Below are 14,834 nucleotides of genomic sequence, written 5' to 3' on the forward strand. Positions count from 1 at the left end.
CCTCAAATCAACAGGGAGACAGTTTAGACTTGGAAGTACCAACAGGAAAATGATCCCAAATACATCAAAACTGGTTTTCGGATGCATAACGTATTCCTTGAAAATTTGTGAATTAATCTTAAAAGTTGGGTCCAATCCAAGAAACCAACCACCTAAATGAACTCTGCCAATTCTGCTAAAAAGATTGGTCAAATATCCAACCAGAATTAAGCACGAAGCCTATTGATGGATACCAAAAGGATCTCTCTGGAGAGGATTTTGTGAATGTGTTTATTGGCACTTACCATGTTTACATCAATCTGACTCCGCTGTCTTTACAGAGTGTTCTGTTTCATATTTTAATATCAATTCTGAACTTCTTAAATAAATATTCCCCTGACAAATACCATGCCTATTATTGTAATGAAAACAAGACTAAAGCTAACCTCAAACTAAATGTGAAGATTGCACTTTTAGCATAGACACAGGTCTGAATTTCAGCTGTTTGTAGAGAGTTTTCTTACTGTGAACTGATGAACAGAAACATCTTTGGATGTTGGTTTTGTAGTCTCCAGCTTTGTTCGTCTCTTTAATGTTTTTTAGGGAACTTGCGATTTAACTTTGTGACTTTGCATGCATTTATCTTACAAGGATTTAAAGGGATTAATATCTCTGTTATCCTATCTTGTTAACTTCAATGTCTCGTTCGGAGTATCTTTTGGAGAAATCATTACTGAGGTATAGATGCTGACTTACTTTTTCCAGCTTGGACTTACAGCTTGTAACTTAATGTGTTTAATAAAGACATCCATCCATTTTCTTAACAGCGTATTCAGGTTGCCAGTCTATCTCAGGGCTTCATAAAGACATGAAAAATGTGCTATTAGTTTGGTCCCGTTGTGATTGTCTATAATTTTACAAGACGTCAGAGCAGAAATCTCAGTAAAGGGTTCACAAATCATTTATGCAGTGGTACAATGGTACAAGTTAAATGTGTGGTTTGGAGGTTTATGGTGCAGTTTTACAATCCACTCCAAGCTGTTTGGGATTCATTATGCGTGCAGTTTGAAAACACCATAAACTGGCTGCTAGCTCCCCACACAGCTTTGTTTTTTATGTTATCCTGTGCATTTTCTTATTGGCTGCAGTTTTCCTAATAAAAGTTTTACCATTCTTAAGAGAAAGTGTACTTTACATATTTTATAAAGCCCTATTGTGTAACTGCGTGTGCATTTGTGTGTGTGTGTTTTCAAAGACCTGAAATGAACTCATTATTTCACAGATGAGTAAGACCAGTCCTACTTGTAGACAGTGCATTTTTAGCTATTAATACCTCAGCATAATTTATTTAAAAGAATTTAATTTTCTAACTGTCTGTAGTGCATGACTTCAATTCGGTCTCACTCGGGGTACTCCAAAGAATCTGAATAGAGTACTGAATATTTAGCATGACCACCTTTATTCTTCAGCACAGCCTGAACTCTCATAGGCAGCTTTCTTTCTTTAAGTAGTCTTTAGGAATAGTTCTCTGGGCTTGATGAACATTCAAGGCCCTTCTTTGGATGTTGGCTGCCTTTTGTTCTGCTCTCTGGGAAGAAGATCCGACACTGCTTCAATAATGTTAGGATCTGGGCTCTGGGGAGACCAGTCCATGACTGATAGTGTCCCACTGTGTGACTCTTTCCAGATGGTAATTCATGATGGCCTCTTGACAGTCACCCTTCCACTGATACCATTTCTGTTGAGGCTTTTGTGAACAGTGGATGAGCTGAATGACCAAATACATCTCTCAGGTCCTTGCTGGATTTTGTTTCCTATTTCTTAAGCACATGACCTTTAGACCTCTGTCCATCTTCTGGGATGGCCCTATGGCGGAGAAGAAGATTTCCCTCTGAGGAGCTGCTGGTGAAGATCACGAGTCCTGCTTGATCCCTGCGATGAACTTCAGTCTTCCCGATGTTTCTGAAATGATTGGTTACAAATGGTTACAGTGTGCATGAATGTTTCATTTTTGTTTTATGTAATTAACACTGTTATATCACATAAAACAAAAATATATGTAGCAACCTTCCTTGAGTGACATTTCGTGTTCTCTTGGGGGACCTCCCTGTTGGTGTGGGGGGGCTCAGAGCAGCTGCTCTGCCAGCTTATGCCCAGGGCTGGTTCTGGTAACAAGGGTGAATTTTTGAGTTAAACATGCCCAAAATTTGAAATAGTGATGTCATCTTATGTAAAAAAATAAATAAATAAATAAAATAAAAAAATTAAATCTCTGTGACGCAAAACTCAAACTTCAGGCTGCTCTAAACACTCTGTGTCAGGCACTTTTTTCTACCCTTGGATCTCTATGACGTCAACGAAAGATGACACCCTTATATGGTCATCACAGACACAGCAACCCCGCCCAACTGCTGCTAAAACCTTCTGCTTGAAGGAGGCAGCCAATCAGAAGAAAGTTGTCTTAAAGAGAGAGATTGGCTTGAAAAGCTTATTTCATAGAGTGGATGAAGTGAGGGGCTGCCCTAAGGCCCAACAGAAGTATGTGCTTCGTTCCTGATTTCTTCGTTTTTAGCTTACGTGTTTTAGATCATCAAACCAATTTAACATTTGACAAACATAACCTGACTGAATAAAAAAAATGCAGTTTTTAAAAAATGATTTAATTTATTAATGGAAAAAAGAATTATCCAGATCTACCAGGCCTTATGTGAAAAACTAATTGCTCCCTAAACCTAATAACTGGTTGTGCCACCCTTGGCAGTAAGAACTGCAATCAACCGTGTGTGATAACTAGCAATGAGTCTGTCACATTGCTGTGGAGGAATTTTGGCCCACTCTTCTTCGCAGATTTGCTTTAATTCAGTCACACTGGAGGATTTTTGAACATGAAAAGCCTGTTTAAGATCATGCCAAAGCATTTCAATCTGATTTAAGTCCAGACTTTGACTCAGTCACTCCAAAACCTGAAGCACCAAACCACTGTGTAAGTTTTACACCAGATGTAACAGGACTCACACCTTCCAAAAAGTTCAACTTTTGTCTTCAGAATATTTTCCCACAAGTCCTGGTGATCATCACAATGTTTTTTGGCAGATGTGAGACAAGCTGTCATGTTCTTTGTGGTTAGAGCAGCTTTCTTCTTACTCTCCCATGGATACCATTTTTGCCCAGTCTTTTTTTTTTATTGTTGAATCACAAACTCTGACCTTAAGTGACACAGCTGAGGCCTGCAGTTCAGATTTTATTCTGGGTTCTTTTGTAACCTCCTGGATGAGTCATTGATGTGCTCTTGGAGTAACTTTGGCAGGTGGACCACTCCTGGGAAGATTCTGCAATGTTCCAGGTTCTCTCCATTTGTGGATAATGGCTCTTACTGTGGTTCACTGGAGTCCCAAAGTCTCAGAAATGGCTTTATAACCCTTTCAGGACTGATAGATGTCAGTTTGTTTCTCAGCTGTTCTTGAGTTCCTTTAGATCATGGCATGTTGTGTTGGTTGTTTTTTTTTTTTAGATCATTTAGTCTACTTCACTTTGTCCAACAGGTTCTGTTTAAGTGAGTTCTTGATTCATCAGGTCTGGCAGTAATCAGGTCTGGGTGTGGTTAGTGGAACTGAACTGAACCACTCAAAAAGTGGTTAAGACTTAAGAAATCAGGACAAGGGCAAATACGTTTGCACTGCACTGTAGATGAGGATTATATTTGACTGCATATCTACTTCAGTAGAGCCCAAAGGACTCTGTGCTTTAATTGATCAAAACAGGACAATTCAGAATTCTTTATTTGAAAAGATTTGACACAAAAACATGGTGAGAAAAAGGGAAAATTACAAGTCCAAATAAAACATTTGTCTTGCTCATTGAGTCCTGCGTGGCCCTTTGCAATAGCCGCCTCATTATCTGCCACCTTCTCTGATATAGCTGACCCGACTTGTGTGCAGCTCACTGTATTGTGCTGTCGCGCTGCTCGTGGTAAGTAGCTGAGATTAAACAAGGCTGTTAATTGTGTTTATTTCCGCTCTGAATAACCACAAACTGAGGAAAAGGGCAGCACCTCCGGGGGCCAGCCTCCCCTCTCTCCCTCTCCTCGGTCTGGATGGTGGTGCTGGTGGGAGGAGGCGATTTTATTCCTCCTCCTCCTCCACAAGTCTGAACCTCCTCACCCACCGCGGCCCCCCATTTCTTTTGTGATCCTTTCAAAAGCCTCGCGGGGCTGGTCGCTCGCGCTCACTCGCTGACTCCCTCGCGCACGCGGATCCGCAGAATCCATGCAGCTCCTCCTCGAGAGGTCGCGGTGACTGAGAGCCTCCACCCCCTCTATCTCTCTCTCTCTTTCTCCCCCCGGCTCCTCTTGCTCCTGCCCCGGCACCGATTGTTGACAAAAGGCGCTGCGAGACAGAGCAAAGGAGCCCGGTACCGGTAAGAAAAACCGCACGCTAACTTGACTTCTTCCCCCGCGAGCAGCTCGAGGAGAAGACGATCCAGACGACGGAGGTTGGGAGAGGAGGAGGTGGGGAGGGGGACGATACTCTTCCGCTCCTAGAAAACCGTGAGTCACAACGGGCTGCTTTGTGTCCGTAGCGGAGTGTATGTAGCCAAACGTTAGCTGTAGTACCACCACTGCGGGGTCGGTCTCCTCCTCCTCACCGCCACCACCCCCGTGTGATCCGGTATCATATGATGCTCATTTCTGCCTGTAGCCCGGAGCAGATTATGACAGCTTTCCGTCTCTCTTTGTGTCTTTGTGTAGCCCCTCTTCGGAAGGTGTGGCCGAGGTGATTCTGTGGTGGTCGGACCGCAGCAGGCGTGAACTGGACCCTCTTCACCTCCTCCTCACCTCAACCTCTCTCCTTCCTGAAACCCACCCGCGACTGTTATTTACAAAAAACAAAAACAAAAAAAGCAGAGGCCAAGATGGGTCATCCACTGTGAGTGGAAGAGCCAGACCAGCGCTGCTGGAGGAGGCGGCGGGCTTGGGCACGTCTATTCAGCCGGGAATGTTGTGAGCTGAGGCGACCAGGCAGTCTGGATCTGACCGGGGACCCATCTTTCCCCCGGAGCCTCCGCGGCTCCAAGCCGCGTCCTGAGCCCTCCAAAATGGGGAAGTGCGACGGGAGATGCACGCTGCTGGTGATATGTTCACTGCAGCTGGTAAGTGTGTGTGTGTGTGTGTTTCTACTCACTCACCATGAAGATATAATTAGAGCAGCGTGCTACAGACCCACACATTGTAATCAGACATGTTTGTCCGGCCTCTCCATGCAGTCACACACGGAAAAAGCTTTGAGCTGCAGCTGCTGGGCTGCCATGCCACATTACAGGCTAGGGTGTGTGTATAAAGCAGAAGGGTACAGGATAGGGGGGTCTTTAGTGTCAGGGTGGTCTATGTTTATAAAGAGAGGCTTGATAGCTCCATATAGAAAAAAAATCATCTGAATGTAAAGAACAAAAAGGCTCTTCTCACCACCTGGTCTCTACTGTAGAGTGAAAGTTGGATGTTTGTTTTCCTCTGAAATAGCTCAGGACTGACACTCTCAAGGGTGATGACTGTGTTATAAGAGTGACTGTAACGTCTCCCTGCAGTGAGTGTGATGCAGGCGTGGACAGCAGCAGTGTGAGGAGCAGTTATTGAGGCTATTGTTTGCCCGGCTGATGAGTTGTTGTGCGGTACAGGGATTTGGCCCATAGATTCTCATTAGTTTGGCGGAGCTTTTTGGGGTGCTCCTCTTTTTTTTTTACAGTCACTGGACTGGCTGGTGCTCCAGGCAGTTACCATGGAAACAACTGCGGCAGACCTGTGTATGTGTCTCCCTGTCACTGTATGTGTGTGTGTAGCCTTCAGTACTTGTGTGTGTGTGTTGTGTTTTTCTGTCCTTTATATTTGCATGTGTACTTGTTTCTTTCCTAATATGCATATATATGTGTGTGTGTCTGTCTGTGTGTGTGTGTGTGTGACCCACCCCTTCCCAGGTGGCAGCCCTTCAGAGGCAGGTGTTTGATTTCCTGGGCTACCAGTGGGCTCCCATTCTGGCCAACTTCCTGCACATTATGGCCGTCATCCTGGGCATGTTTGGCACTGTGCAGTTTCGCTTCAGATACCTCATCTTTGTGAGTAGTGTATATCCATCATCTTGCACCGGAGTCCCAGTTCCTGCACTAACTGTGTGTGTAGCTTACTGTCCCCAAACACCGATCCCTGTGTCTCTGTTTGGCAGTATGCAGTATGGCTGGTCGTCTGGGTGGGATGGAACTCCTTCATTATTTGTTTCTACCTGGAGGTTGGAAACCTCTCTCAGGTAAGTTGTGTTTTGTGTGCGACCCCTGTTCTGGCTTGTATGGTTTTGTTGTTATATTTAAGTACATTTTTATAGATCATTTTACTTTGCATCAACTACCAAATATTAGCAGTTCTCAGGCTCTATGTCGCTATTTTCAGAAGTATTTTTTAGACTTAACGATTAAGGCAGACCTACTGCTCTTCTTTTTACAAACGTATTTTTCTTTTTCGATCCTAGTAAATTAGCCTTGAGTGATTTAAAGTTTAAAATAATCCTTATTCATCTCATACGGGGCCTCAGTTCAGCCACTGTGTTCATTCACTTGCTCCTCTGCTTTTAAGACAACTTTTTTTCTGATTGTCTTCCCTTTTTCAAAACCGAGCAAAGAATCTCAAGTTAGATCTGTATTACTTCTACATAGACTGACCTCATTAATAACCGGTTATGTTTAACATAACAGTGTAGATATGACAGAAGACAGAAGAAACGTATCACCGTATTAATAACAATTAAAAGAAGCTTTAAGATGCAGTAAGAGAATGCCAATTAGCTCTGTGTCTACTGTATGCGTGTGTGTTTAGGATAGAGACTTTCTCATGACGTTCAACACATCCCTCCATCGTTCGTGGTGGATGGAGCACGGTCCTGGTTGCCTGGTAACACCAGTATTAGACTCCCGCATGGCCCCCGATGACCACCATGTCATCACTGTGTCCGGGTGTCTGCTCGACTACCAGTACATTGAGGTGTTGAGCTCAGCCATTCAGATCCTCTTGGCTGTACGTATCAAAAACACACTCACACTTACACACACACACACACGTTCTTGTACATTCATTTTTTGGTTTTGTATCACTTTGCTGACCCTCAATATCGTGCTAAAACATTTTCCGAGAAATATTGGACAAGTCAGCAGTGACTCAGCTAACAGTACAACCCTTGTATTTATTTCTGATCGTCTCCTCTCCAACAGCTCTTTGGCTTTGTATACGCCTGCTACGTAAGCAAAGTCTTCCAGGATGACGAGGACAGCTGTGAGTATCTTTCTCTTCTCACTAAAAGCTCTTCCAGCACCTTGTTCAGTTGATTAGGTGTGCTTGTCGTACTATTTTCGAGGGCTTTTATGTGAGAGATCCATGACTCTGAGTGCGAGTGCTGTCGTCTCATTGGTTTCTCCTGTGTGAGTCATGCTTAGCGATATCACTGCAGAGGATTCCCTCTGGGTGATCTGAGCCCTCCATCTGTGGGGAGTATTAGGATGCATTCCCACCATGAGAGTGTCCGTCTGTCAGCTGGCTAGTGCTTGTCTGTCGGCGTGAGTGTGCCATCTGCGTGTCTGACTGATTGTTCCCGTGATGTGCCTCTTGTGAGTGTTTTACGCTCACTCAGTGGAAGAAATGAAGTCCCATATCAATGTTATAAGTTTGATTTCCTGTAAGAGGAAGTGGGCGAGTGCTGTGTCTCTAACGTCTTAATAGCATGCTGTGTTGCAATTATATGCCTGTCATAGCATAGTGTCAGTGATGTTCTAACAGTAACACGCAACATCTACACGATTTGTTTAAAATCCATAAAACCAAAATCAAGTTTCTCAGCTATGTATTATTTTAAAACAAGGTACCACTCACACTCATAAAATATATGGACTATAGACTGTATATAAAAGATGGATATAGCGAGTGTTTGACATCAGCCGGTCTAAATTTTAGCTTTAGATCCATCGCCATGTTGTTTTTTTGTTTTTATAATATAGAGACTAAATCAGATTTTGTAATAGTTTTGTTTATTTTTTGCAAAAATTTGGCTTTTTAATATTGGAGTCTGTGGGGACACACTGACTTTTGAAGCGAGCCTCAAGTGGCCACTCAAGGAACTGCAGTCTCGTGCATTTTTATTGTTTTTGTTTGTTTTTGTCTTTTGAAAAAAAGATTTGAGTGATATATTCAAGACAAGTGTGTTACTTTACCTAATATAATGGTGACACATTTCTTGTTTTAAATCAGCTGATATACTCACCACATATCAATATATCTGTTATACACTAATGATACACAATTCATCTAGAAACTACCAGTCACGTGGGGAAAAACATGTAAAAGCGTGCATTCTGTCACTGGTTGGTTGCTAGAGTTAGCTGAAGCAATTTGCCTGCAAATACTCGCCATTTACTCTTCGAGTGTAGTTAAAGTTGAATAAAGCATTACGCAAACTAAAAAGTAGGCATCTTCCAGGCAAATTACAGGAAACTGCTGCAATCTGCTAGCAACCAAAGCAACCACAAGGTTTTTTTTACCTAGTGACAGCCAGCAACCTCCAGTAATCAGTTGGCAACCAGTCTGGGAATACACATTTTCCCTAGCATGTGACAGTTAATTAATCTGTCTTACACTTCATGTTATTGAAAGCTCTATAAGTGTGTACACATCAATAAATAACTAAACGCCTTTTTTTAAACCACGTTTGTGCTTCATTGTAAAAAGAAAGCATTACAACATTCTTACTTTAAAATGATGGAGCTGTTCAGTTCTAGCTCTAGAGAAAACAGATCCAGAACTTGATGTTTGTTTTGTTTTGTTTTTTTATAGCCCCACTGATGCAGCTAATCAATCTTACTTCACTCGACACCACATGACTCTGTTCCTTTAATCAACTGAGAAAGATTAGAACTATGTATCAGTGACACAAAGGCAGTAGGGAGGTTGATGTATTGGTATTGTATCACTGCTCATTCTGATGTCACAGTTTGCAGTCTATAAAAGCATGCCAAACGCATAAGATGATACAATCTGATGCTGTGAGAGAGTGCCATATTAAAATAGAGTCCTCTTGAAATACAACACCTGGTATATAACCCCCCCCACACACACACACACACACACACACAGTTTAAGGGAAAGTGGAATGATGTCATTCTTTTTCTTTCTCCCCTCATGAAGTTGATTTCATTGGTGGGTTCGATTCTTACGGCTACCAGCCTCCTCAGAAGTCCTCTCATCTGCAGCTGCAGCCTCTTTACACGTGAGTTACAGCCATCTTCTCCAAATGTCTCCTATTTTAATATCTTTGTTTTAATCTTTCAAGCGCTATTCCAGCATTGTAGCACTGCTATTGTGTAATTGTGTTGGCCAAATGTAGTGCAGTCAAGCTGAGTGAGGATCTGTTTTTAGTCCTTAATTTGTATGGAGTTGAGTTAGTCTCAAAGGGATGATGAAAATATGTACAACTTTTGTGAGTACTTTTGGGTACTCACAAAATGCATGCTCCAATCCACACACAAATACAAAGCAATTTGAACAAATATAAAACTCCTTTACAAATGCATATATATCCAGACCTGTAGCCTTGAATTTTTTTTTTTAGTTTTTCTTAGAATCCAAGGGAAGGCCAGGGCCCTGGACTACGAAGCAAGTTCAGTATACCCAGGGTATCTCTCTGCAATCATATGGGATCATATGAGTTTTCTTCCACAGAAAATGATCCCTGCGAGTGTCACCTACTCCAGAGATATTAAATGGTGATTAAAATCTATATTTAAAATATAATATAAGAATCTACATTTATTGCTAATTATCAGGGAAATGCAAAGACTTTAGACACTATTAAAAAAACTTTCGATCCTCATGCTGTCCACGCACAGAGGTCCATGGGACCTTCTGGGAATGATGACATAATTTGCTGGAGAACTGATTGATCAGTAGGTGATGATTTCATACCCTCTAATCTAGAACTTAACCTGCTCTGGAGCTCCGCTAAGAAGAGAAACATCTTCGTGGTACTGAAAACCCAGGTTTAATCCTCAAGCTACCTGGATGAGACAAAATCCTTCTTCAGTTACAGGCCTCCGGTGTCCAATTTTTTACTAGCACTTGAACGCAGCTTGAGAAACCGTTCAAAGCTGCAAATGCTCCAAAACAACAAGTGCACACATCATGAGATCTCTCCGTATCAGGCAAAGCTCTTAAGTGAGCTAAAAGAAGGTTTCCATTGTCGCCTAATGAGGGAAAGATCCCCGGTTTGATCCCGGGAGGATACTGTCCCTTTGGGGTTGTGTCAAGAAGGGCTTCTTTGGGCTACTCGCCCAGGCTGGTAGCTCTGTGTGTTTTATTTGGCAGAGTTTTACACCGGATGACCTTCCTGACACAAACCCAAAGGGGATTTGTGTCTCCACCTGGAATCGAACCAGTGACCTTTCGCTTGCCAAGTGAATGTGTTAATCTGGTGCAAAAAAAAAATAAATCTGCCAAATCAAACATGCAGAGCTGCTCACTGTGGTGACCCCTTGTGAATAAGGGAGCAGCTGAAAGTAGCAGCTTTTTGAAAGTAAAAATGATCAGATTTGTGTCCTTGAACGTAAACATTTGTGCAGTAATGATCAGTATTTATTCAGGTTTTAATGTACGCTTTTGTAAAAAACAGTTTCCATGTGTTCGTGTGTTGATTTCTATTTTTCAGGATCCTTGTACATGCTTGTAAGTATTAGTTTGTAATCCTTTTGAGGCTAATTTAACTCCATACGTTTGTATCAATCTCAAAAAATGTTAGACTTTTCATAACCATAACAGTTTTTGCGTTAAAGAATGAAAATCTGCTTTTGAAAGTTACGGGATTGTTTTTTTGGCAGAGCAGTTTAATGACACGAAATTCAACTTCATGAGTAAAATCAGTGAAGTGCCTTTTTTCATGCAGTTATGTCAAAGTGCAGCATATTGTAACTTTAACTTATGTCATCCTCTCTGCACCCCTGCAGGGCTGGTTAACTGTTGGTAGCACCCCCTTCAGGCCAAACCCTGATGGTGTCACTGTGGATGGACTCACTCTGTCACAGTTTACCTGAGAAATGGACTTAACCCCACCCAGATGGAGAGGCGTGTGTGTGTGTGTCTGTGTGTGTGTGTCTGAGAAAGTGAAATATGGCCCTGAAAAGAATGTACAGAGCTCAGGGAAGAACCAGCATGCCGGGCGGCGTGACGAGAGGAAGGCGGCGCGGGAGGCAAGGCGAGGGGAGAAGAGATTCATAGAAGAAGAGCTGGCCTCACTGAGGGGACAGTTCACTAAACTGCCAGCTCTCAACACTCCCACTGCTGTGTGTCTGTGTGTGTTTGTGCGTGTGTGTGTGTGCGATTGTGTAATTCCACAGGACTAGCTGGTGCTTTGCAGTTGCACCCTGGACTCTTACCACTTGGTGCCCCTGTGATTTTTTTTGTTTTGTTTTGTTTTGTTTTGTTTTGTTTTGTTTGGGGGGTGGGTGGGGTTGGGCTCGTCGATGTGGGTGGGGGGGGGGGGGGGGGGGTCACCTAATAAATAAAGAGGCACGGCTCGTACCTGTTGTTGTTTTTAGAACGTGGTGATGTGTAGAGCAGTCGATTACGATTCCCGCTCCCAAAGCCATCTCCCCCTTCCTCCTTCCCTGCTTTCACCTTCCAGCCGAAGCCACTGCTGAGGTCCCAGGACGCACAGAAAAGCGTGAATTCCTTAAAAGATAAGGCAGGCGATATTTCACTTGTTTATTACGGTAAATACAAGGCAAAACATGAAAAGACCAAAAAACATCCATCTTTCAGTAGCTTCCCTGTAGCGCCCAGCACTGATTTGTTTTACTGTACTTTCCTACAACAGCTGCACGTTGTAGTTTCTTTAGCAATAAAGAGCACGTTTGTGGAAACTATTTTTATGTCCAGGTAGTATTTACAGTGAGGGAGAGGTGCGTGTTTAAAATAAACTACAGTGCCCAGCTTTGTTGTGACAAAGGGGTGCAATTCGGTGCAACGGCGTGGCTGACTGATGGGGTTTTCAATAGTTTTGTACAAGAGCGCTTTCACAACATGGAAAATATTTATCAAAAGGCTGATTTCGTTGCTGTTTTTGTTTTACCGTGGAATATCACCAGCCTTGTCTTTTTTAAATTATAGGTTTGGCTTGCTTCTGAAATCAAGTAAAAGTGATTTTCAGGAAAATCTATTCAACATATTGTAACATGTGACACTGTTGATCAGCAGATGGCTTTGGGATCAGGCATTAGTGTGTCTATGGGGTGGTAACAGGGGGGACACTGTGCATGTAAATAACCAGCCAATGATTGTTATTGTTGGTTCCATTTAGGGAAAGAAAAAACAAACAAAAAGGGGTGGGGGCGGGTGGGTGGGACTCGGTGGGAGGAGAGGGTTACACGTCCAGACTTATTTTCTTCGTACCCGTTTCCCTCGTCCTCTCGTTTTGCTTACATCCTCACGCTGCCTTCTTTTAAGCCCATCCGCAGCTAATATTCCCCACCATCGTCATCTCGCGAGCTACGTCCACTCCTGCAGCTCATTCGCTGATTTCCAGAGCATGGCGACTGAGGAGGAAAATGTACCATACACAGTGATGTGCTCTGAGTAGTTTTTGTAGATGTAACTGGAGAAAGGAAAAGGGAAGGAGGGAGACAGGTATGAGGTGAAAACCTTCTCGGGTGTTAAGGAGAAGTTTGAAATAATAAAACTACACTTTCTACATGAAATGTGGCTCTTGTTGTCTCTGCGTGTGTGTTTGTGTGTGTGTGTGTGCAGACTCATTTGTCTCACCCAGGAGGGTTTAATAAACTGAGTGCTTTCCATCCTTTGATTACATTGTAATAATATTGGGATTATAAGGCGCTGAATCGTTTGGAGGATTAGTTAGGAGCGTTATCCAAATGATGCACCCAGCTGGGCTGATGTTCTGCAATGAGGATTTGACTGTCAAAACATTGTCTCAAAACAAGAGCGTGACATTATAAAAGTAACGGTACATGTGAGTTGACTTATTTTATGCCTCCGCTGCTGAACTGGGATCCATTAATGAAGCTGATGTGTGAATTTCAAAATAAAATCACTTTAATTTCATTTTTTTAAAACATGAACTCTAAACAGAGAGTTAAATTTGAAAATACAGTCACCGTAAATTTTCATTACTTATATATTTTTTAAACCTCTAAAATGTGTATTACTCACATTTAATGTATTAGATTTTTTTTTTACTTCATACTTTATTAGGTACACCTGTTCAAAGGTTTGTTATCTAGTCACCCAATCACATGGCAGCAACCCAGTGAATTTAAGCATGTAGATAGAGTAAAGATTAAGTGCTGATATTTAAATGAATGGGGAAGAAAGATAACTTTAGTGACTTTGAACGAGGCATGGTTGTTGAAGTATTTCAGAAACTGTTGATCCACTCCAACACCACCTCCACGGTTTACAGAGATTGGTTTGGAAAAGAGAAAAGCCACAGTGAGCGGCAGTTCTCTGGGTGAAAATGCCCTGTTGATGTCAACTGTTAGAGGAGAATGGCCAGAGTGCTACAGAAACTCAAATAAACAGTAGTTACAACAGGTATGCAGAAGAGCATCTCTGAAGCAGATGGGCTACAGAAGCAGAAGACCACACCAGGTCCTGTCAGCTAAGAACAGGAAACTGAGCGTGCAATTTGCATGAGTTCACCAGAACTGGACAACAGAAGACTGGAAAAATATGGTCTGGTCTGATGAGTTAATTTCTGCTTCAGCATTTGAATGGTAGGGGTAGGATTTGGTGTAAGCAACATGAAAGCATGGACCCATACGTGTGTTGACGGTTCAGGCTGTTGGGGTGTGGGGAAGATTTTTTGGCACACTTTGAGCCCCATAATACCAACTTTGTTCAAATGCCAGAGCCTATCTGAGTATTGTTGTTGATCTTTATAATAACAGTGTATCCATCTTCTGATGGCATGTCCAAAACTCAAATCACTTCAAACTTTTTTTGATCAAGACAATAAGTTAATTGTATTCAAATGACCTCCAGTGTTACCTGATCTCAATCCAAAAGAGAACCTTTGGGATGTGGTAGAACAGGAGATTCCCAGTACACAATGCTGTCATGTCAATATGGAGCAAAATTTCTGAGGAACGTTTCCAGCAGCTGGTTGAATGTATACCAAGAAAAATTTAGAAAGCTCTGTAGGCATAAAGGGGGTTCAACCTTGTGGTGGCTAAGTGTATCTAATAAAATGGCTGTTTAGTGTATTTCAGGTAATTAAGTTGAATTTCAAAATAAAATCACAGCAATTTCATAGAAAGATTAGCAGCTGTGTCTGTAAGTGTGTATTACTATATTGTGATTTAATTATCATGATTACTTTTTAGTATATTAAAAAAGAAGATAATACAGAACAACTTGACCATGTTCCTGAGTGGAACTCATATGATAGAGACTTAGAGGTATTATTTCAAACATTGTAAATGACAGAGAGGGGGGTAATCTTATTTTAACTTTGTGCGTCTAAAAATAACACGTGGCGCTAATTATATACTTATGGCTATTTAATCCGGGATTACTGGGCCGGAGGAGTCCTACAAATGCCCCATATGATCCCCAATACATTTTCTATAAGGGTAGCCATTATCTACTGTACCCATGACGTCATCCGCGCGCGGGTGCGTGCGGACGGCGTTCTCTCCGGTCTGCAGTCACGGTGTCGCCACTGGCACATTTCCAAAGGCCCACTGGGTTATTTTTGTAATGTGGGCCGCTCACTGCCCCCTTTTCACGCCGTCTGCCCACATTCCGGAGGTGTAACGGAGCG

The 14,834-nt window shown here is 42.4% G+C and overlaps 1 protein-coding gene across 2 annotated transcripts; it reads left to right on the forward strand.

Moving 5' to 3' along the window:
* The first annotated feature begins 3,857 nt into the window (after positions 1 to 3,857).
* On the forward strand, positions 3,858 to 11,490 carry nkain1 (sodium/potassium transporting ATPase interacting 1). Of its 2 annotated transcripts, none has more exons than XM_065469516.1 (8): positions 3,858 to 4,395; positions 4,727 to 5,127; positions 5,947 to 6,084; positions 6,192 to 6,272; positions 6,836 to 7,033; positions 7,228 to 7,288; positions 9,191 to 9,272; positions 11,002 to 11,490. In XM_065469516.1, the coding sequence occupies exons 2-8, from the start codon at positions 5,074 to 5,076 to the stop codon at positions 11,009 to 11,011; spliced, it is 624 nt and encodes a 207-aa protein (XP_065325588.1). In that variant the 5' UTR covers positions 3,858 to 4,395; positions 4,727 to 5,073; the 3' UTR covers positions 11,012 to 11,490. The 2 variants fall into 2 exon arrangements, with proteins under 2 accessions (XP_065325588.1, XP_065325589.1); XM_065469517.1 differs by lacking the exon at positions 3,858 to 4,395 and adding an exon at positions 4,407 to 4,525.
* Positions 11,491 to 14,834: the final 3,344 nt, after the last annotated feature.

This window comes from Pelmatolapia mariae, linkage group LG22 (genome assembly GCF_036321145.2).
Source record: "Pelmatolapia mariae isolate MD_Pm_ZW linkage group LG22, Pm_UMD_F_2, whole genome shotgun sequence".
Classification (NCBI taxonomy): Eukaryota; Metazoa; Chordata; class Actinopteri; order Cichliformes; family Cichlidae; genus Pelmatolapia; species Pelmatolapia mariae.

Excerpts from the sequence above, each read along its gene's own strand:
- nkain1 (XM_065469516.1), top strand. The coding sequence starts at position 5,074 with ATGGGGAAGTGCGACGGGAGATGCACGCTGCTGGTGATATGTTCACTG. Across the intron at positions 5,128-5,946 it reads TGATATGTTCACTGCAGCTG|GTGGCAGCCCTTCAGAGGCA; the intron begins GTAAGTGTGTGT and ends ACCCCTTCCCAG. Across the intron at positions 7,289-9,190 it reads CCAGGATGACGAGGACAGCT|TTGATTTCATTGGTGGGTTC; the intron begins GTGAGTATCTTT and ends CCCCTCATGAAG.